Source organism: Vipera ursinii (genome assembly GCF_947247035.1).
Source record: "Vipera ursinii genome assembly, chromosome: 5".
In the NCBI taxonomy this organism is placed as follows: Eukaryota; Metazoa; Chordata; class Lepidosauria; order Squamata; family Viperidae; genus Vipera; species Vipera ursinii.
In genome coordinates, this window is record NC_139518.1 from 43,802,758 (window position 1) to 43,824,322 (window position 21,565).

Here is a 21,565-nt window from a genome sequence, read left to right on the forward strand (position 1 = left end):
ATTCTGAAACAGCTACAGCTTCTGGATAGTTTTCAAGGGCAGGCCCATGTAAAACAAATCACAACAATCTAGTTATGATGTGACCATCAGTCAGGGAAAGACTACACAGTATGAATCTGTGCAAAGGCCCCTCCTGACCAATGTAGCTGCTGCTCATTGAGCAGCAGCTACAAGGGAGATACGAAATCATAATGTCTGAGAAGACCGTATGTATGTATCTATTCATATTAAATACAGATAGCTGAAGAATGAAAATGTACCTTTAAAAGTGGTATTGGGATTCTTGCTTTAGGAACTATTGTCCTATTTTCATTTCAAGATGAGTTAATCAGGCAATTGATCCAATTTTAAATCGGTTCTAAGATACCTCAAAAAAGGCTACAACCTTACTCAATACAGCAATAAGACACATGTTTTTGTTTCAGATATACCATTTTATTTACCAAGATATTTATTTTCATTGTGGGGCTAGAATTACAGTCTGAGTACTTAGTATGTAGTTATGATTTCATCAATACACTATCTTGTCTCCAATACTTGTGCTCATTTCAATGCAAATATATTCTGAAATGCAGCCGCCAAGAGTCCGCTTCATTTATTTGGCCTCCATGTCTTCACTGTATGCCATGCTTTCACCACTGGTTCTCTATTATTCCATATTAGTTTATTCCCATACATTACATACCATCTTGAAAGAAACAAACAAAAGAAAATTTTCACAAAATATATTAGAGAGATAACAACTGCTTATAGACAAAGGTACTTAACATGACTAAAATTAATTCTTAAAAGCAATGTCAGACCCAAGAAAAGGACAATTTATAGGATCTTTTTGAACACAAGAAAAATGCCCACGATATGTCATGTTTATCACAAAATAATATGAATACTTACATGCCAAACAGAACTCCTCCAAGATGTGATGCATGGTCAAAAAACCTCCAACCCAAAATAAGTCCTACACTGTCCAATGCAATAACAGCTTTTAAAGCCTAGAAATGAGTAAACAATTTATTGGTAAAGTGCAATAAATAGCAAAGCTATTAGTCATAAACATCAGAAACATTTATCCTATACTCATAAATAACATTTGCTATGCAGTCAACAGTATAATGATCAAATGTACAGATACTAAATACCGATTTGAATATACATTTTTTTCTACAACTCAGCCTGTTCCTAATATGCAAAGTAGAAATGTCATTATGTATAGCATAAATAAAAAGAAAATCAGGTCATTTCAGCAGCTCTTCCTGAAGATTAGATTACCTAGGTACCTGGGCTACTTTAGGCCAATTGAAACTAGTAATTCCAAGACTAAAGCAGAAAGGGAAGTGGAGTACAGAGCAAACAAGAAAAAAGTGCTTCTTGTAAACTAGTGGAACATCTACAACTACTGGTACAGCTACAACCTATGTAAAGTAGGTTTCTGATTCTCAAATCAATATGTATCTTGACACTTTTAATAACATCCCTTTGGAATTTGACTTATTTATTAATACACAAAGAATCCAAAGTTTCATCTTAAGAAATTCACAGGGTAAACAAAAGCCACACTGCTCCGTATTGTCTGTCACCTAGATTTAAATGAAACTTTCAAACTGTATCAATTTTGAAATAGAACAAAGCACAGAAAATTGCTCAGGTATATATTACAATAGGTAAAAAAAGTTTCTAATTCATTATTCAAAGCTACTTACATTTCCAGCAGTAAATGTGAACATTGGAAGAAATATTATAGCTAGCTTGGCTTCTGGTATCTTTGTACATACTGCTCCAAGGACAGCCATTATAGCCCCTGACTAAAATTACATAAAAAGGAGATAAATATTCTTAACATTTGGGGCTATTTTTTGTACCAAAGTGCAATTGCATAAAAATTCTTTTTCACCTTTTTCAGGATGCTTAAGAATTTAGCTATACAGTCGATACCTCACATACTAACAGCTACTTTAAAATACTTTTCTGTGGGATAATCCTTATGAATATCATTTTATGCCTATAGATCAGGGCTTCCTTTAGATATCTCTAGAAAGCTACAATTAAGTATTAGCTCTTTTATTGGAACCAGTCCAGATAATTCAGAGGGACTAAATTCAAACAAAATAGTTTGATGTGTGAAAGGCACGGACTTGAAACTGGAAGACTGTGAGTTCCACTTCTGCCTTAAGCATGAAGCCAATGTGGTCAAGCTCTAGGAAGAAAAGAATGACAAACGGCTTTTGAAGTCTTTCCAAGAAAATGACATAGACTCATCGAGGGAGCACCCAGGAGTCAGGACTAATTTGAAGATATTTACCCCCTGCCCCAATCAGGTAATTAATAGAGAGGACCAAGCAGATAGCTGTAATAGTAAGCAAAATTAGTTACAATTGCAAATAAATTCAAAGTAATCAACTTTTAAATAAGCAAAGTAGCATGGCTCATGTCCCAAGATTATTGCAAGATTGAACTATCAAAAAAACTGAAACAGGTACTTTTTTTATCAAATAGCTCATCTAAATAACTGATATAGACAAAATATTTAACCTAAAAATAATCCTACTTCTTGCTAGAGTGCAGATTATTGAAAAATTTCAACATTAGAATATTATGCTAAATTTCACTGTAGCTCTTTAAAAATATATCTTAACTTCTGTTAAAGCAAAATACAGTAGGCTTCAAAATGTATCTAATATTCATCTATTTTATAGATATTTAATAGCACTTACAGCTCCGAGTGATGGTCCAAACTTCCCAGTGGCCATTTTACAGACATAACTGACAAATGTGGAAAAAACCCCTAAAAAGATTTTTTTAAAAACAGAAGCATAAATTCAATGAAGACCACAGTCATAAAAAATATTTTTGCTTTACTGTCTATTTCACTTGTTTAACAAAATACATTTGTTATCTGTTGAGTTTATTTGCTGCCTATCTTTTTGTGGGGCTACAGTAGGGGGCTTATAACGATAAAAAAGGGAAGAAAATGAAAGGAGTGTAAACAGAACAGAATAATAGAAAATAAATAATGAAAAAGAAAATGAGAATACATCAATACGATAACCAAAAATGAGTGCTTTTATTTTCTTTCTATGGATTAAGTAAATAATTACTAGGTTCACACACTGTGATAAATTAAGCTTAGTGTACTCTCTGAAGCCAACCACTGCAACTCGAAGGCAAGTTCAAAAATACATGAACAATTAAAAAAACAATATGAAAGGCAGAGTAGGATTTGAGGTTTATTACCTGCAGAAAGGTATACTGCCATGAATTGCTCACGTCCCAGAATTGAAACTATGCTGGTAGAGAAGCTCCATAAAACGTACATGTTGGCTACCATATGTAGTAATGAGAAATGACTAAAGGTGGATAGCAACATGGGAAAACACAAAACTCCTACATTAAGAAAGGAAAAATGTTTAGATAGTTCAAGCATTTTATTTCTGGATATTTATAAGTTGAACTGTTTAGAAACTGGGCAAAAGACAGCAGACTTGCTATGACTCAGTTTTCAATATTCAGCTGTACACATTTTTTAAAAAAATTAGTAGCACAGATGCTAGTGATCAGAATTAGACTCCACATCAAGAGAACAGTTCCCCTATTAAAAGATAGCACACACATTTGGTTACAATATACCTCTTACAATACATTGATAGAAGAATTTTCTCAGCACTCTGAATTTGGTATATTAATATTGTCAGAATGCAGGTCATTAATATTTATCCCCGGAAGCTGTAAAAGACCAATTTTTAAGTTTTGTGGAGTTTTAATGAGCAACATATTAATTACAATTAACGGATCTGCCCACAAGGTAATAATTATATACTACTTAACTTCAAACAGTACCAACTCTAAAAAATGAAATATAGTAGCATGATTCTTCATCTCCAATTATGAGTGAGTTGGGCCTCAGAATCTCAGAAGAGTTATCCCTTTAGCTCAGACATGTCAAACACAAGGCCCGGGGGCCAGATCCGGCCCGCAAAGTGGTTTCATGAGGCCCGCAAAGCCATCCTGGAAACAGTGAGGGAACGGCCCCCACTGCCTTGGCCCTGGCCCAGAGACCCTCAGATCTGTCCCACTCCTGCCCAGGCCCCCATAGGCACCCTTGATGCGAACGATGTAGAGCTGGCCACGCCCACCCAGTAGCCCATTCGCACTCTAGCCACACCCACCCTGGCCATACCCACCCGGCCCCTTGAGGGCAACTGCAATGCTGATGCGGCCCTCAATGAAATGTGAGTTTGACACCCCTGCTTAACTCTTGCTCATTAGCCTAGTGAATTTTATCAATGCAATCAGTTTGTATTGGAACAGATCCTATGATACTTTTTCTCTGTTTCCAAGATGACATATCAGTATTAAGGTTTTGGTGACATTCCCCTCCATTTCCTAGAAGATTCTTAATAGGTTGTTACTACTTTTGCTCTTTCATCCTCACAATGGAGACATGCAGCTGCAGCCAAAATTGTCTCTAGTAACTTATTTTAGGAAAAATTCTCAAATAAAACATCAACTGAATAACAAAAATAAATAAGAGAAGAGCAAGATGGGATTGAGAGGGCAGAGTCTGCCTCCTCAATTTGCAGCCATATAAACCACTTTTAGTTGATCTTGTATTGTGCTTCCTTACGAAGGGCTCTGTGCAAAAGTGCCATCATTTACTAGCTGAATTGAGTCCGGTTAAGGATAAAGATTCTTGCAAATGTGACAGCTTTCTGCAACCTAAAGTTTTTCAGATGTTTGTACATCTATTCTTAGAATTTTTTGAAATAGCTAAGCAGACAGGTAAACTTGGGATTTCAAACACCTAGGAGGTACCCAGCTTAGAAAAAGGCTGCATAATGTTTTTTTGACAATTTAGTACTTTATCAAAAGCTCTCAATTTGAATCCCCAACATCTAATATAGCTGTCAGAAATCTTGGTGCTGCCCTAAGAGACGTTCAATAAATGTTAAGATAGAAAGTTATGATTAGCGGATGTCCCCATACATTTTCTTATTCTCTTGGATTCCATAATTCTGATCATCATCAGTCATGCTACTCCAGAAGGATGGGAGACACAAATATTCTGATCAATAGTTTTTCACTTGTCTTTAAAATATAGTGTTTTTCAATTAAATTATATAAGTTACATCCTGGCTCCAGTCATTACTTTTAAGTGTGTGACCATGACATGGCACTCAAAGACAAAATATAACTTCCCGTTCAAAGAAGTTGGACACCCCTATTTTACTTGAAAGAGATAAAAATGTATTTGGATTTATGGCTGAGAGGTAGGAAAGAAGGTGCCTGATTAAATCTCTGCTATAAATCCAAACTACCTGCATCCTAGGCATTTGGGATTTCTGCCACAAAACCTTTTATTACAGGAAAGTGAATTGGGCTTGGATCTTTTTAGAACAGTTTTTCTTTGAATATTCATTCAAAAATACAAAATGAAACATAAACCCACAAATAATAGCAAAAAATGGAATGAAGAATTTATGATGACAAATGATTACAAAACAAGATTTACTTCTACAACACAGTTTAAAAATATTTATACTCAGGTGGGTGTTTTAAAACAAATAAAGGAAGCAAATCAACAAATATTAACCTCAGCAGGAAAGTTGGAAATAACATTTTATTGAAACTATTCTAAAACATTTAAAGGTGAAGAGCTTTTTTAACTCAACAGCTGGGACTGCTATCAAAGTTATGTTCACATTTTGTTAGAGTACACCAAACACATGCAATTTATCTTAGTAACCTTAAATTTAATTTAAATAATTACCTTTAATTAATTCAAAAGTAAATTATTTCAAAAAATCTTCATTTATCTTATATTGTCTACATTAGAAATTTATTAGGGGCAAGAAAAAACATATTATGTAGGATACATATGATAAGACTGAAGATAAATTATCTCATATTGTACACAAAAGGAAACCAGATTATTTCTGTGACTCAAACTGAATATGATTCCAATTAAAAATTCAAGCCAGCAAAAATCTATACAATTTTTCATGCATTATATTATACTCACGAGAAGCTGGGTTAGATGTGAAATATTTGACCATTATCCGGCTGAAAGTAGGTATTCGCCATAAGCAGAATACAAATACATTTGCAGCTATAATACCTGGGAATTTAATAAAAGAAAAATTTAGTGATTAAAAAGGAAAATGCTTCATTTTTTAGTGTTTATAAGGCCAAAAGTAAGTTATTGCAAATATAAGCCAGAACATAATTATTTCATATTATGCAGTAATTACATAACGTGAAAAGGCTTTTTAAATATGAAATCACCCTAAATCAGGCTGTCATTCTCCTTCACTTAATAAATAAGTAATTTTAATCCTTATTCATATACTCATAAGGTAATTATTTTACAACACTACTTGAGTAATAGACCATACAGAAAATACTAAGGAATTCCCGTACATTCCTACTTTTATTTCTACTAATTGTTGGAACAGTGGGGTAATGAAAAGACTGCAATGAAACTCTTATTTTGGCTTAGCATATCTAGAAATGGGTGCATCACAGAGAAACAAGTTTTGAATCAACTATTTCAAATGGGCTCACTCGTCTAAAATCCAGGACCCATGATTCCCATGGGATTAAAATTTAGCAAACATGTGGCTGCTTCAGTACTGTTGCACCACTGCAGTCAACCACAGTCACGTGATCGCCATTTCCAAAATACCCTGCTTCCTACAAGGTTGCTCCTGTTCCCACTGCTTTCTGTTTCTGTTTAGGTAAAGAAGTATCTCTGAAACAACTCACTGGTTATATAGTGAGTTCTATTCCCCTTCCTAAAATATGCAACAGATGCTTATTTCACTCATACCATATTTATCCAAAAGGAAAATTCTTTGAAAATATCCAAAGGACAGACAGAAATGAAATACAAATAATAAAAAAAATCATGTGCAATACCCATCTTCTCCAATTTGTTATTTTAGAATTGCCAAATCTACTGAAAACAATCCTGTAGATTTTTTTTCCCACCTGTCCAATAAATCTGTGCATTTGGTACTCTTGTATACAGATATGGCACATATATGTGTGTGTGTAGAAATCACACTGGAAAAGGGGGCAGAAAAATAAAAAGTATACTGAATTAATAGCAAGTAATTGAAACATTGACTGAAGAATAGAAAATATATATATAAAATCTCTTATAGATAAAAAAGCATCCTTAAACACAAGTCCTTCTCCAGTAGAAACAGAAGGAAAGTAAGACAAGATGAAAGAAAACTGCATTGAGAAGAAAATAAAACTGGATGAAAGAAGTACTGACTAGGCCAGGGGTAGGCAACCTCGGCTCTTTTAAGACTCATGGACTTCAACTCCCAGAATTCCTGATTTGGTTGGCTCAGGAATTCTGGGAGTTGAAGTCCATGAGTCATAAAAGAGCCAAGGTTGCCTACCCCTGGACTAGGCCTTACAAAGAGGGTTACATTTATTAAGCAAGCAACCCACATAAAATAATGACTACTCTTTGGGGAAATCTTCAGAGGTAGCCAGATTTTTGCAGCCATTTGATCTCATCTTTCTGAACTAATTTCTGTTCATTGTAAAGGAAGAGAATGATGCAAGTCATAGGTAACTATCTGGGAGAAAGACATGTCTTCCTATGGATAAATATGATATATATTGACATACATAGTTAATCAAATGAATTTCTAGCAACATGCTAATACACACTACTTTCTATGTAAGTAAAGTAATTGTGATAAAAATGACATCTTGTGTGAAATAGCCTGAATCATCTACAGTAAGAAAGAGGAATAGGCCAATGTTATCAATTCTATAGATGGAATAAGTTTAACAAAATGTTAAAATGTCCCATTAATGTCCCATTAAAAACTGCTAATCTAATAGTTAACTACTGTATCATTAGAACAGAGTAAATTACATGGAGAATGAAAATATATCCTGGACATGACTGCCTTATGTGTATTAATTTGTAAGCATGGTATGAAAGCCATCCAGTAACATACTGTACCTGTTTGCCTCATTTCTCTTCCTGAGAATGTCTAATACTTGTAAGCTAACACAAACCTGACACAGCCCGTTGCCCGTTGCTAAGACTGTTCCACCAAAGATTAATCTGAAAAAGAACCAGCAACGTTATTATTCTGATACTTCAATAAAACAGCCTTCCCAAATCTAATAACCTCCTGATCAACTGGATTACAGCAAGTAATGATTATAAGGAAGCTGATATTATGAAAAGTATTAGGCTGTAATATATACAGACAGTATTTCAAAACAGTTTAAATTTAATTAACCTCATGCAAGTTTTTCAAATAAATATTTAAGAAATTAAGCTTTTAAACAAAATGAACTCTTATTATAGTACATACCCAAGTAAAGGATAATCTCATTTTTAAAAGTCAGTCATATTTCAAAAATTACCACAATGTATCTTTTTCCATAGGTGTATAAAATAACAAACAAATCTACTCCAATTCTTCCTTAGTAATATGACCATTTTAAAAAGAAATAGCAAGTGCTTGAACTAACCACCCAAAATAAACTTCAACCTCTCACATTCTGATACATTATCAGTTCATCAACTCTATTATTGTAATGGGATAAGAGAATCAAGAATCAACACTGACAACTAGCTGCCTAATTTACCAACACACCATTTTCTTAATAAAACTTAAAAAGGAAAAAAAAACTTAGGTATATACTTCTAAAGATCTCTTGTAGGATATCTATTTGAGGGAGATGGGCAATTCAGAAACGAGAAAAATAAATAAAATATGTACTACTTCTTGAATATTGATCGGCCCACACAAAGGGAAATGGGCCCCAAAATTCAGCACCGAATTTTTATAATGCTACCTTATTAAAGGATGGAACCTTCATCTCCATGAAGAATCTTTTGGAAATACTTTTGCTGAAGGAACATTTCTCCACTGAATTTTGTGAGTGGAACTTTCTTCCTCAATTTCACATTACACTAGACTACCTCAACTAGGAAAGTCCCCTTACTGAAGGAGAAATCCTGGACGAGCCAGAAGGACTAAAACATGATGTAATAAATGTAATGACCTATATATTTTTGTTATGTAATAATTCATGTAACAAATTTAAAATGCTGTGTATGTGCATTTGCACATACTGTATGTATATCTAAATGAATCATGGTTTGCATAGTAACTATTTTTTCTGAATATGACTGGCTGAGCAAGAAACGTGAACACTGGAGGTTTTTAAGAAGAGATTGGACAGCCATTTGTCTGAAATGGTATAGGGTTTCCTGCCTGAGCAGGGGGTTGGACTAGAAGGTACCTTCCAACTTTATTATTGTAAAACTTTTATTCATAAAACATGAAACTCAGTCAACTGAACACTCAAATTGACTGGCACTAATGGTTGACACGAGTTGCTGCCAGCATCCTAGGTATCAACCAGGTATCTCCTTAAAATGTAAGATGTTTTCAGTAGTGCAGTTTTTTGTAGCTTTGCTCAAGTTATTGCAGGAAGCTGCAATTTCTTGATGTGTTTTGCAAAGTTTTTGGACATAGTTCCCAGTGCCCGATGACAATGGGTATCACTGTTACAAGTTTCATCCATAATCGCGTAGTTTCGATGGCCAGGTCGTGGTATTTCGTAATTTTTTCCAGTTTTCTTCGACTCTGGCATCTCCTGGTACAGCGATATCAATCAACTGTACGCTTCGGTTCTCTATGACTGCGATATCTGGTGTCATGTGTTCCAAATGGCGATCTGTCTGTATTTGGAAGTCCCACAAGATCTTCAGCCTCTCATTCTCAACAACTTTTTACACCCTATATTCCCACGACTTTTTGGACACAGGCAAGTTGTATTTTTTACACAATGCCCAGTGGATTAGTTTAGCAACTCGGTCACGTCAACTCCCCTCCGCCCTGTGCGCTCCCACAGAGAGGGCCTCCTCAGGGTGCCTCCGGTAAGGGAATGCCGACTGGTGGCCCCCAGGGGGAGGGCCTTCTCTGTGGGCGCTCCGGCATTATGGAATCAACTGCCGGTGGAGCTCCGGATGACATCAGACCTCCGAACCTTCCGTCGCGGCCTGAAGACCCACTTATTCGAATTAGCTGGTCTGGCCTGATGGGGGAATATGGGCTTTTAAAATTGTTGTTCTTAGTATTGTATTATTGTTTTTATCTGGGCATTGGTTTAATCTTATTTTAACTTTTGTATTGTAATTTATATATGCCCTGTGAACCGCCCTGAGTCCCTAGGGAGAAGGGCGGTATACAAATTAAATAAAACCTAAACCTAAACCTAAACATGTCTAGTTTTGTAATCAGTTTGCGCAATTTTGCTGCACTCACATATTAAATGCGAAACAGTTTCAATTTTGTCATTGCAAAGTCAGCAATTTGGATTGTCAGTAGATTTTTGTATCTTCGCTTTCATGACATTAGTTTGCAGTGCTTGTTCTTGAGCAGCCAGTATTAAGCCTTCCGTTTCTTTCTTGATGGTTCCCATCTTAAGCCATGCCCATGTCAAGTTGTTATCACATTTGCCTTCAATGTTTTTCAAATGCTGCCCATTCAAACCTTTGGTTTTCCATCTATTTCAGACATGTCAAATACAAGGCCCGGGGGCTGGATCCGGCCCACAAAGCCGTTTCATGTGGCCCGCGAAGCCATCCTGGAAACAGTGAGGGAATGGCCCCCACTGCCTTGGCCCTGGCCAAGAGACCCTCCTCCTGCCAGAGACCCTCAGATCTGTCCCACTCCTGCCCAGGCCCCCATAGGCACCCTTGATGCAAACAATGTAGAGCTGGCCACGCCCACCCAGTAGGCCATACGCACTCCAGCCACGCCCACCCTGGCCATACCCACCCGGCCCCCTGAGGGCAACCGCAATGCTGATGCGGCCCTCAATGAAATTGAGTTTGACACCTCTGATCTATTTAATTTGTCATCCAGCCGTTTTTCCTTATATTCTGCTTTTCTGTTATTTTTATAATGCTCTGTTTTTACAGCCTGCAGCAATTTTTCTGTACTTTGATTTACATAGTCATTCAAACTTCGTTTTTCTTCTTCTACAGTTTGGTGGATTTGCAGTAGCCATCTGCCCTCTATTCTTCTTGGCAGGTACAATCTGTCTATGTCACTTCGTGGATGTAGAGTGTGGTGCATATTCAAAAGTCTACGTGTTTTCCGGTCTAGGTGTTCCAATTCAGCCAAAGTCCAGTTGATAATTCCAGCTGGGTAGCATATCACTGGGACTGCCCATGTATTAATGGCTTTAATTATATTTCCAGCGTTCAGCTTTGATTTTAGTATTTTGCAGACACTCCTGATGTATTTCTTTTGTGTTGACTCTTTGACTTTTCCATTCAAGATGTTATCTGCTTACAATATGCCTAGGTATTTGAAACCATTATCCTTTGCTAGTGCTTTCATAATACTTACCAGTTCTATTCCTTTTATTTTTCCCACTTTTCCTCGCTGCATGGATAATATAGCACATTTTCCAAGTCCAAAGTCCATTCTGATGTCGATGCTAAACAGTTGAACTGTGTTGAGTATTGATTCAAGTTCAGTGTGGCTTTTTGCATACAGTTTTAAGTCATCCATGTATAGTAGATGGTTTATCTTGCCATGCTGGCTTGAGATGTGGTATCCCAGTTTTGTGCTTCATAATATTGTCAATAGAATTAATGCGATGTTGAACAGTAGTGGTGAAAGTGAGTGCCCTTGGAAGATTCCTCATCTGATGTTGATTTCACCAATGTTCTCCCCATTTGCTGTTAGAACTGTTTTCCATTTTTTGCATATTTGCTTTCAAAAATGTACAGATGTTTTTGCTGATTCACCTGTACATTTTTGAAAGCAAATATGCAAAAATGGAAAACAGTTATTACTACTAACTACTACTACTATTAAATAAGAAGCAAAGCAACAGAAAATATGCAAAAGGAGGACAGCCTAATGGGATATGAAAAAATAACAGAGGAAATCTTTGGGTCACCAGACATAACAGTCACTTTCACCTACATTCTTCCTGCAGGCTTTTTTCTCAATCCACCTCGTATTTATTTTTGTGATTTGTAACTACAAGAGAAATTGTAATGGAGAACCTAGAACTAGTATAAAATAAAACCACCATATTACTTTACCAATATATTGCAGTCATATCCAATATTCCGATGGCTGAACTAGTTCTCGCTTTTTAAAATACATTTTTCCATCACTCAGTGCAAACATGCTAATGCCCCACAATCTTAATATTAAAATACTTTATATTTTCCTCACGTTGACCCTTGAAATGTTAAGCCACTTAACATTTTCTGAATATTATTGCACAAGAGGAAAAATTAAGAATGCATCTGCAATAATAACTGTATTCTTAATAACATTAATAGCAATATTCTATTATAGCTTTTCCAAATCCAACACCCTTCAGATGTATTAGGCTACCTATGATAATCCATAGCTATTTTGGCTGGAGAATTAATTATCTTGATGAAATATGTTGAATCATAACTGCATAATACAAAACATGCCTGCCTTAATGAACAGGAAGAAACAATTTAAATATAAAGTAAAATGTTTCTACCTGTTTTCTGAAGTGGAGTCCTTTCTGTGGTTGTATTCTATCCAGCCAATCTGCTTGAGCATTTTCAAAATAGTTTTGGAACTTGGTTCTGAGATGTTCATATTGCCAAATAGCAGCTGTTCCAAAAGCACAGCCTGAAAACTAAAGAATGTTGGGAATATGTTTAATCAAAATTTCAGACAAAACATGATTCACTAAGATGGAGACAATAGTAGATATACTAATACTACAATGGAAATATTCCAATTAAGCTATAAAAGACTTTTATCTAATTGCATTGTAACATCTACAATCAAGGACTAATACATGAACTCTGAATTCAAATAATTGCCTTTAGACTGAAAGTACAAGCCTGTGACTTTCACATTTGAATATCTGAAAATGCACCTACATTGTACATACTACTGCAGTAGACTGTCTAAACAAGCATTATCTAATGTAGAAATTCTGCAGCATATTATTTGCTACATAGTTTTGTTAATACAAACTACATTCTATAGTGACAGAAAATTTGTGAACCCTTCATACCATCTGTAGTTCTGTTTTACTGTAACCTACAATGTATTTAGAAACTCGTGAAAGTTTCATTAATAAAAAAGCTCTGGTTAAAAACATAACAGTTCAAATGGTGTATATTTCATATTTTTATTGAACATATTGAGCTAATGTTCATTGGTCATGTTGGGAAATATGTGCAATAAGGGGTGTGCTGAAAGAGATGTTGCAATCAATCAGACAAAAAACCTAAGATTCTGTTGGAAATGTTCCAAACAATTAAGTAGTTATTTTCATGTTTGGTGGTCCTGTAATAAGACGCAAAAGTATTGGCAAAGGATATGGATATGGTTAGAAGAAATATCAGGACGGAGAGTAGATTATAGACCAGAATTTTTCCTACTAGGCATAACAACAGAGAAACATACCAAAGAAGAGTTATATATAATGATACACATCATCATAGCAGTGGGAATGACGTTCGCCCAGAAATGGAAAAATAGTGAAATACCTGACGAGAATGAAGTGATAAATAAAATTTGGGCGAGCGCAGAAATGGACAACTTAACTTTGGAAATAAAAAATAAAGATCAGATTACTACAAAATTTGGAATAAGTTTTACCTATGGTGAGAACAGAAAGGAAAGTCTCAATAGAAATATATGGGATGCTGATTTCACATATTACTAGGATAAAGTGGTCGATAAAATTGAATATTGTATAACTGTATATAAATATGTACATAAAGTGTATATATGTATATAAAACACAAAAATGATGTAAGACAAGGAATGTCAGACCATTAACACCTTGTCCAAAGTTTTAAATAATAAAATTTGCAATAAAAATGTAAAAAAAACCAAGATTCAATGAAATGTATTGTCACATGACAACAATCCTAAACATCAAAAGAATGCTTTTAGAATAATTTTTATTTCCAAATGGATCAAACCCCTAAATTTAGCCCAATTGAAATGTTGCTACATATGACCAAGTAGTTCATTTACAAAAGCAGAAAAATATCAATGAGTTTGTGCATAATTTATCAATGATTCAGGAAAGGTTTGGTGAAGTCACTGCTGCTACAGGAGATGAGTTACTAAATCTAAAGCTTCATAAACTTCCAACAAGGACAATGGCAGTTGGTTCATGGTATTGAAAAAAGACAAGACACAGTACCATTTTAAGGTTTCTGTTTAACCCTAAGCTCTTTACCTATTAATAGAACTTGATTAAGCTTGGTTGACATTGTAACTCACAGCACTACAGGATAACAGATATTTCTAAATGGTTCACAAATATACATTCACTGGAACTACATGAAATTATCCACTATACTACATGAAATTATCAACAAATTATTACCCCAATTGTAAAGAAGAAAGGTTTTACTAGCTTCTTTAGTGAACGAGAAGATTCATGAAAATCCAGGTCCTTAACTGGAGGAGTCAAACTGCTTTTGTGTAGCTTAGTGCCAGTTTTCAGTGCTGGTCTTCTGAATCCATTTTTTGGTTGTGTAAACAGAATAGACCTGTTGAAAGAATATGTTTTAATCATAAAATTAAGTTATCCTGTGGAAAGAAGGAGGTGAATAAATATGATAAATATAAATAATGAGTAAAATAATAAAAGACTTTAATCATAAAATATTTTGAAATGTTTCCAGCTTGCAAAGAAATACTAGTTTCTGATAATCAGATGTAAAATCAAACTTCTATTTCTACTGTAACTTTATTATAATGCAAAATCAGAATGTACATTCTAGATGGACAGGCAATGATTGTACAAGGAAATTATTAGAATAAAAAAGCCTAATACTACCTTATTTGTCCTATTATGTAAATAATTATACATTATTTTTGCTTATATTCTACCTCAGGGGTCCAGCAATAAAAATCGATACATGCAGAATGATTTTCAGTGAAACCTCATGCACAAAGAATTAAAAATGAAACTTATAAAAAGCCAGTTGCTTGTTACAACTCATCTGCTATGTAACTTCTCTAAATTCATGTTCTACCATCCAGCACTACTACTCTTCAGAAGAAACCTTCAGATATTAGAATTTGTCACTACTTACTTAGAATGAAAACTATTTCCTCTGGTTGAGCAATTTGCAAATTTATTATTTAAATACTCATTTGATTATGTGTAAACAGATGTTCATATAGGTAGCCAAATGTTTAATTAAATGACTCATTAAAACAATAATAAAATGTTCATAAGTATGAGTGAATGCATGATTACTTTCCATGTTAATGAAATGCAGCAGTTCTAAATAAGTATAAGCAATTTCTACAGAAGTATAAGAGACACTGGGTATTGTATTACATAAGAGACTACAAGGGTAACTCAAGTGAATAACTGACAATTCCTTCTCACAAACTGTTATCTGAAATTCATTCACTACATCAGAATTTATGTAGCTTTTTGCAGTTGGAAAAACTGGTTTGTGTATGTTCCTCTTTATCCATATTCATTTTTTTATTGCAATAGATTTGAGCTTGTCATGCTTTTTGATCTTTGAATATCTCTTTATATTATTTTAAATGCTAAATATCCATCACAATCATTATCTACTATTCCTATCAACAATAAACAGTGGAACAATCAAATTTAGAAGTGTTATAAGTCCTGCTTTATGCAGCTTAAAACTGCTATTAATGAAAAAAATCCAGAAATTTTTAGCATTTCTCTTTTTTCATATGCCTCATCAGACTTTTCTCCCACATGCATTTTTACACTGCTCATCTGGACCTAGAAGTTTTAAGAGGAGAAAAATAGGAGCTGGGAGAGAATACAGTCCTAAAGCATCTAACAAAGCATTGGCTTCAAGCTCAACCACATCCCATAGTACCAACATTGTCTGGAACCAGCTTCAGAAAAAGGGAACCACACCATAACATCCTGCCTTCTACTCCTAACCTCCTTAATCAGCCCAGAAGGATACAACTGATAGTATCACTGAAAGATCAAGGACAGCAGGATGGATATGCTACCCCATTCTGAGCCCACTAGAGGTTATTGGCAAGTGTGGTCAATGTCATTTCAGTATTACAGCCAATCCTAAATCTTGATAGAAATGGTCCAAATAACTTTTGGGGAAAATAGAAGGAAGGAATAATGTTCACTGCCTTAATTTACCTACATAGTAATAAAGGCGGGATAAAAAAATAAATCAAAATAAATCTTCATATGTGTAACAAAGGCTTTAATCCAATAATAACTTCAAAAGAGCTTCACACATCAGCTTTTTCAAACGTTACATATTTAAATATTATGAATCATAACATAACGGTGTAAATTATAGATTGATTTATGTTTGTTTTAAATATAAGCAGTTATCCACAACTGGGGAAAAAAACCCAAAGACACTATGCCCTTAAGGAGAAGAAACTATTACAAAAGTGAAAAGGTTCCGTTAGGCTGCCTATTACTGTCACCGATTCAAAAACTAAAACATCCCCACCCCCAGTGCTTTTTTTGTAAAAGAAAAAGGTGCCGGAACTCCGTTCTGAGCATTCTATGACAAAAAAAGCCCTGCCCACCCCAAATGATTTTTATGGCGAGTCATACTGCTCTTAGCCAAGGACAGAAAAGGACTTTACTGCGTTTTCCTCTCGTATAGTCTTTATGACAAATTAACTCCACTTTTTCCACCATTTCAATTTCCAAAAGTAGCCATCCAAATTTTTGTTTCTTTTCTTTTCTTTTCTATACTGCCCAGTATAGGAGGATGCTGAAGTTTGCAGCAGTATTGCAACTCCTCCTTCTATTCGCCTACGCTCTCTCAATGCCCTTCAGTGGCTACGTCCACACGACCATCTTATTCATCATTAATTATGGTTTGTAAATTAATCAAATACTTGGGCTCGCGTGGCACGCGCTTAACACGGGATTCAAGCTAGGCGGAAATATGGATAGCTAACTTGTCATGCAGAGGGCTGCACGAACGCTTAGGTAGTAATACCTTTTCCGTCCACGATTAACTCTTATTTTGCACGGAGATACGTTATGCCGTCTTACCTGCGCGCCCACGGTCCACCACCCCATAACTCTTGCTTCACCCAGACACGGGTATAGCACTTCAACCCCATTTTCTTCACCTTCCCAAAGTAATAGTTCCGGGTCAGCAGCCACAATCATTTACCATCTTGAAGCCGCTGCCCTTACTCATCTGAGGGCGTCGTGTTGGAGAAAGGAAACAAGAAGGCTCCTATAGCTTTTATCTAGCGTATGAGTGGGAAGGGATAGTATTAGTTCCGCCTCCACAATAAAGTGGTTGGTTTCCGGTGTCTCTTCAAAGGCCAAAGGACTTGTTGCCTCCTCGCCTCCGGGCGGCGTTCTGCTCTAGTCTTTAAGCGCCATTTTAAAACAATTGAGGTCATTCTTCCATTTTATTAAGTTTATTTCCGCACATCTCAAAAGTGCGGAACTGCAAACGGTGACTTTGCCCTTGTAAAAGGGGTGTTTAGGGAGAGGGTGTTAATTGAAATGTTCGTTTCTCCCGTATAGATACTATAATAAACGGAAAGAAGACTGAAAGTGCGTTCATTAATGTTGGAAAGAGTAATAAGAAGCAGAAATAGGAGCAGCTGCTGCAAATAAGTAATTGCCAGTAGCATCCGCTCTGAAGAGTGATTACTATGGCCAACAATGCCCTGGAAGCAGCCGTAAAAACATCTCTATTAAAACGGGTTTGTGGAATTGTGTATTCCAAGAGGAAATGCACTATTCAGTATCTACTGTTTCATTTTGCCCATATAAACATAGGTTCTTAAACAGATAATCGTGAAGATGTTTGAAGCAGGGCTTCTGAACTTAGGATTTCAGCATCTTTTCACAGGCATGTGTGGTATGTAAACTGAACGATTTTGGAAGGTGCACAAATGAAAATAAAATGTTTTGAAATTTTTTTTCCTCAAAAAAATAAACCTCAGTCTTCCAGAAATTAAGCTAACTGTGGAATCTTTGATGCTATCTACAGACCAATCAGTTTAACATCAATACCTGGGAAGATCCTAGAAAAGATAATAATAAACAAACAGATCTGTGAACAACTAGAAGCAAACAAAGTTATAACTAGTAGCCAGCACAGGTTTGTTAAAAAACATCATGCCAAACCAATCTTATTTCATTCTTCGACAAAGTTACTAAACTAATAGACCAGCGAAATACTGTGGATGTAGTATACTTAGACTTCAGTAAGGCATTTGATAAAGTAGACCACAACCTACTCCTTGGTAAGCTAGAAAAAGCTGGAATAGACAACATCACCACCAGATGGATCTGTAGCTGGCTAGCAAACCATACTCAAAGAGTAGTCCTCAATGGCGCTACATCCTGTGGGAAGTCAGCTCCCCAGAGAAGGAAATATTAAAAGAGTAAAAAAATATATTTCTTCAAGGGATTTGAAGGGATTTTATTGTGCTTATGATTTTAGTATAAGGTTGACATTAGCAGCTATTTTATATAGTAACCATTAGTAACCATTTTATATTGATATTTGTATTGTTATTTTATAATCATTATTTTGTAGTCAGATGCTTTATGTATTTTGGAAAAGTAAAAGCCTCATGTTAAAGGGGAGGGGGAAAAGGAGGTGTGGTGGAGCCTGGGTTGCTGTGTATGAGACATCATCTAGGAATTATTTTTCTGTACCTTTTGGATCCTAGTACCAAGACCAGATCTCTTTGTTCTGAAGGGGTATAAAAGGTGGAAGACATCTTTCCTGGTTGTTGCCTTCATCTCTCTACCAGCCACGAAGAGAGATGTGGCCACCCAACTCTATTCTGATCAAAATAAAAGTTGTTTACTTGTGAAACCTTGGCTCAGGAGTTTCTTTTGGCTCTTTTAAATTCCTGAGTAATGTTGGGGTAATAGTGAGGCTAAGTGTAAAACCTTACATCCTGGCGCTCAAATGTGGGGCAAGCTTCAAAGGCTCCCCCTACATCTGGAGATACCTGTTAGGATCCCAAAGAAGCTTTCATTTCTCAGCGGGAGGAAACCGACAGTGACTGAAGTGTGAGTCTTAGAGCGCTCCTGGGCATTTGACCTAGAAGACTCTTATGCTTCATCTTTGCCGGTGGATCCACGTCTGAGGAACCTGAACGCCCTAATTCAACGAGGTTTCATGCTTCTCCACTGATGGGAGAAATTGCAACAGGCGCCTTGATGAGTAAAAGAAATAAAAAAGCTTTGGAAATCCTGGAATAAGGCAGGAGGTTGATCACTCCAACTTTGTCCTCTAGAGATAAGTATAAAAATAAATGAATATATGAGTAAGAAAAGAGGAAGCCAAGAAACTGCCTTTTAATACAGGATAGAGAGTGATTAAAGGAAAGTAATTGAATTGGCATGTAATTTTTTTGCAGAGGTTTTGGTAATTTTGAAATAAGATAGGGGGCTGATCTCGACTAATCCTCCAGAGAAAAATTAATTACTAAATTACAAATTAATTAAGTGAAAAGAGGAAGCCGAGAAACTATCTTGAAAAAAAAATTGCCTTCATCTCTCTACCAGCCACGAAGAGAGATGTGGCCACCCAACTCTATTTTGATCAAAATAAAAGTTGTTTGCTTGTGAAACCTTGGCTCAGGAGTTTCTTTTGGCTCTTTTAAATTCCTGAGTAATGCTGGGGAAATTGTGTGGCTAAGTGTAAAACCTTACAATATTGAAGAACCAGAAAAGCATGCCCAGTTTGCTTAATAGCCTCAGCTCTCCCTCCTCCAAGCTCTGTACAGATGCAGATGTAGGAGGCCCAGACTAGAAGCTTAGGAAGACAAAGACCTAAAATCTACATACTCCCCCCAAACTCTAAGACAGAACATAATAGGGTTAACCCACAGATGCCAAAGGGCAAACCCAGACTCACCTCAGAATACGTGACACAGGAAATACAAAGTCTGAAACAGGAAATAACTCCAAACAAAAGGCTCAAGAGGGTATAAAAACGCACTCTACATGTGCTCAGTCCTTTTTCTGCTAGAACCATCTTTCTGTCAGGCTTTCCTCTTCAATAAACTGCAACCTTCTTTCTAAAGCAGTCGCCGTGTTGTTTATTCTCGGCTTGGATGAATCATGATGAAGACTTTAGTTTCAACAATCCACATGGAGAGAAGTATGCAGAGGGGTACCACAAAGTTCTGTCTTAAGCCCAGTACTCTTCAATATCTTCATCAATGACTTCATCAATGACGAGGGAATTGAAGGGAAACTCATTAAATTTGCAGATGACACCAAACTGGTAGGAGTAGCCAACACCCCTGAAGACAAACTCAGGATCCAAAAAGATCTTGACAAATTTGAACAATGGGCCCTATCCAACAAAATGAGTTTCAATGTGGAGAAAAGCAAAGTTTTACATTTAGGCAGGAAAAATCAAAGGTACAAGTACAGATTGGGCAAGACCTAGCTTAAAAACAGTAACTGTGAGAGGGATCTTGGAATCCTAGTGGACGATCACTTAACCATGAGTCAGCAATGTCAAGGACTACCTGTACTTCATCACTTTTTTCCTTTTTTTTTTTGGGCCATCAAGTTTTTGACATCTTGCTAGGCGATTGGTGGTAGTCGGATGTTGCCATATCCTAAAAGTGGTACAATGGATGAAAAAGTTGAAAAGCCCTGGACTAGAAGACCTCCAAGGTTCCTTCCAGCTTTATTCTGATTGATTGACAGGTTCTCTCCATTTCATTGTATTTATACCACTTGTCCCTTCCAGTTTTTCAAGAGTTGGGAGAAAATTATAAAGCATGATAATTTACTGTATATATAACATGTCCCACCAAATTGAAATTGTCTAGATGCGTTGTAATGATCTGAGAACAGGCAATTCCCTATGCTATGTAACCATTTGGATTAAATTAGCCCATACCTTTTTAGAATATCACAAAATTTCTTCCCATGGAAAAGAGATAGAAAAATCATAGAAAGAAACAAATTTCCTTTTTGTAGATCATTAAACATCTGAAGCTTCATTATACAACTCCACATAAAGTTTATTCAGAAATACAATGGAGGTCAGCAGTTTTTGTCTGCAGGTATTACAGATTTCGTTTGATCAATGAAGTCAATGAACTGGCTGGAGAGCCTTGATTTTTGGAATAAGTGATCTAAGGTCTTAAATATCACTAAATATTTACCTAACCTTGGCAAATTGACTGTCAAAATTTGTTCATATGGCTCAGGACTAGAAGTGCTGTGTAGGAGATAAAAACAGATTTGTCAAAGTAAGCATATTTTAAAATGTTATTTGACATTTTATTATATATTAAGTTTATGTATTTCAAGCAGTTTAATTTAAATGTAATTTAGTTTATTTTATAATAGAACTGAAACTTGAATGCTAATTATTTTATCTGTGAGAGTAATTTTTGTGAATAACATTTATTTTTGCATCTTAATATAAATATTAAATAACTATTACATTGTTTGCTATTAACAGAATATCAACTGAGAGAAATCTGCTTCTGTTTGCACAATTTGAGAAGGAAACCGCTTCATTTTTTTAAATTGAAGA

General features: G+C 35.7%; 1 protein-coding gene across 1 annotated transcript; it reads right to left on the reverse strand.

The window, feature by feature from the left end:
- Nucleotides 1–395: 395 nt before the first annotated feature.
- Nucleotides 396–17,221, reverse strand: PARL (presenilin associated rhomboid like). The gene is made up of 10 exons (XM_083364376.1): nt 17,071–17,221; nt 14,410–14,575; nt 12,550–12,690; nt 8,041–8,089; nt 6,017–6,112; nt 3,232–3,381; nt 2,712–2,782; nt 1,701–1,802; nt 895–992; nt 396–688 (listed from the first exon to the last, which is right to left on the reverse strand). Exons 1-10 carry the CDS (start codon nt 17,139–17,141, stop codon nt 592–594), a joined length of 1,041 nt encoding a protein of 346 aa, XP_083220502.1. The 5' UTR covers nt 17,142–17,221; the 3' UTR covers nt 396–591.
- Between the last annotated feature and the right edge of the window lie 4,344 nt (nt 17,222–21,565).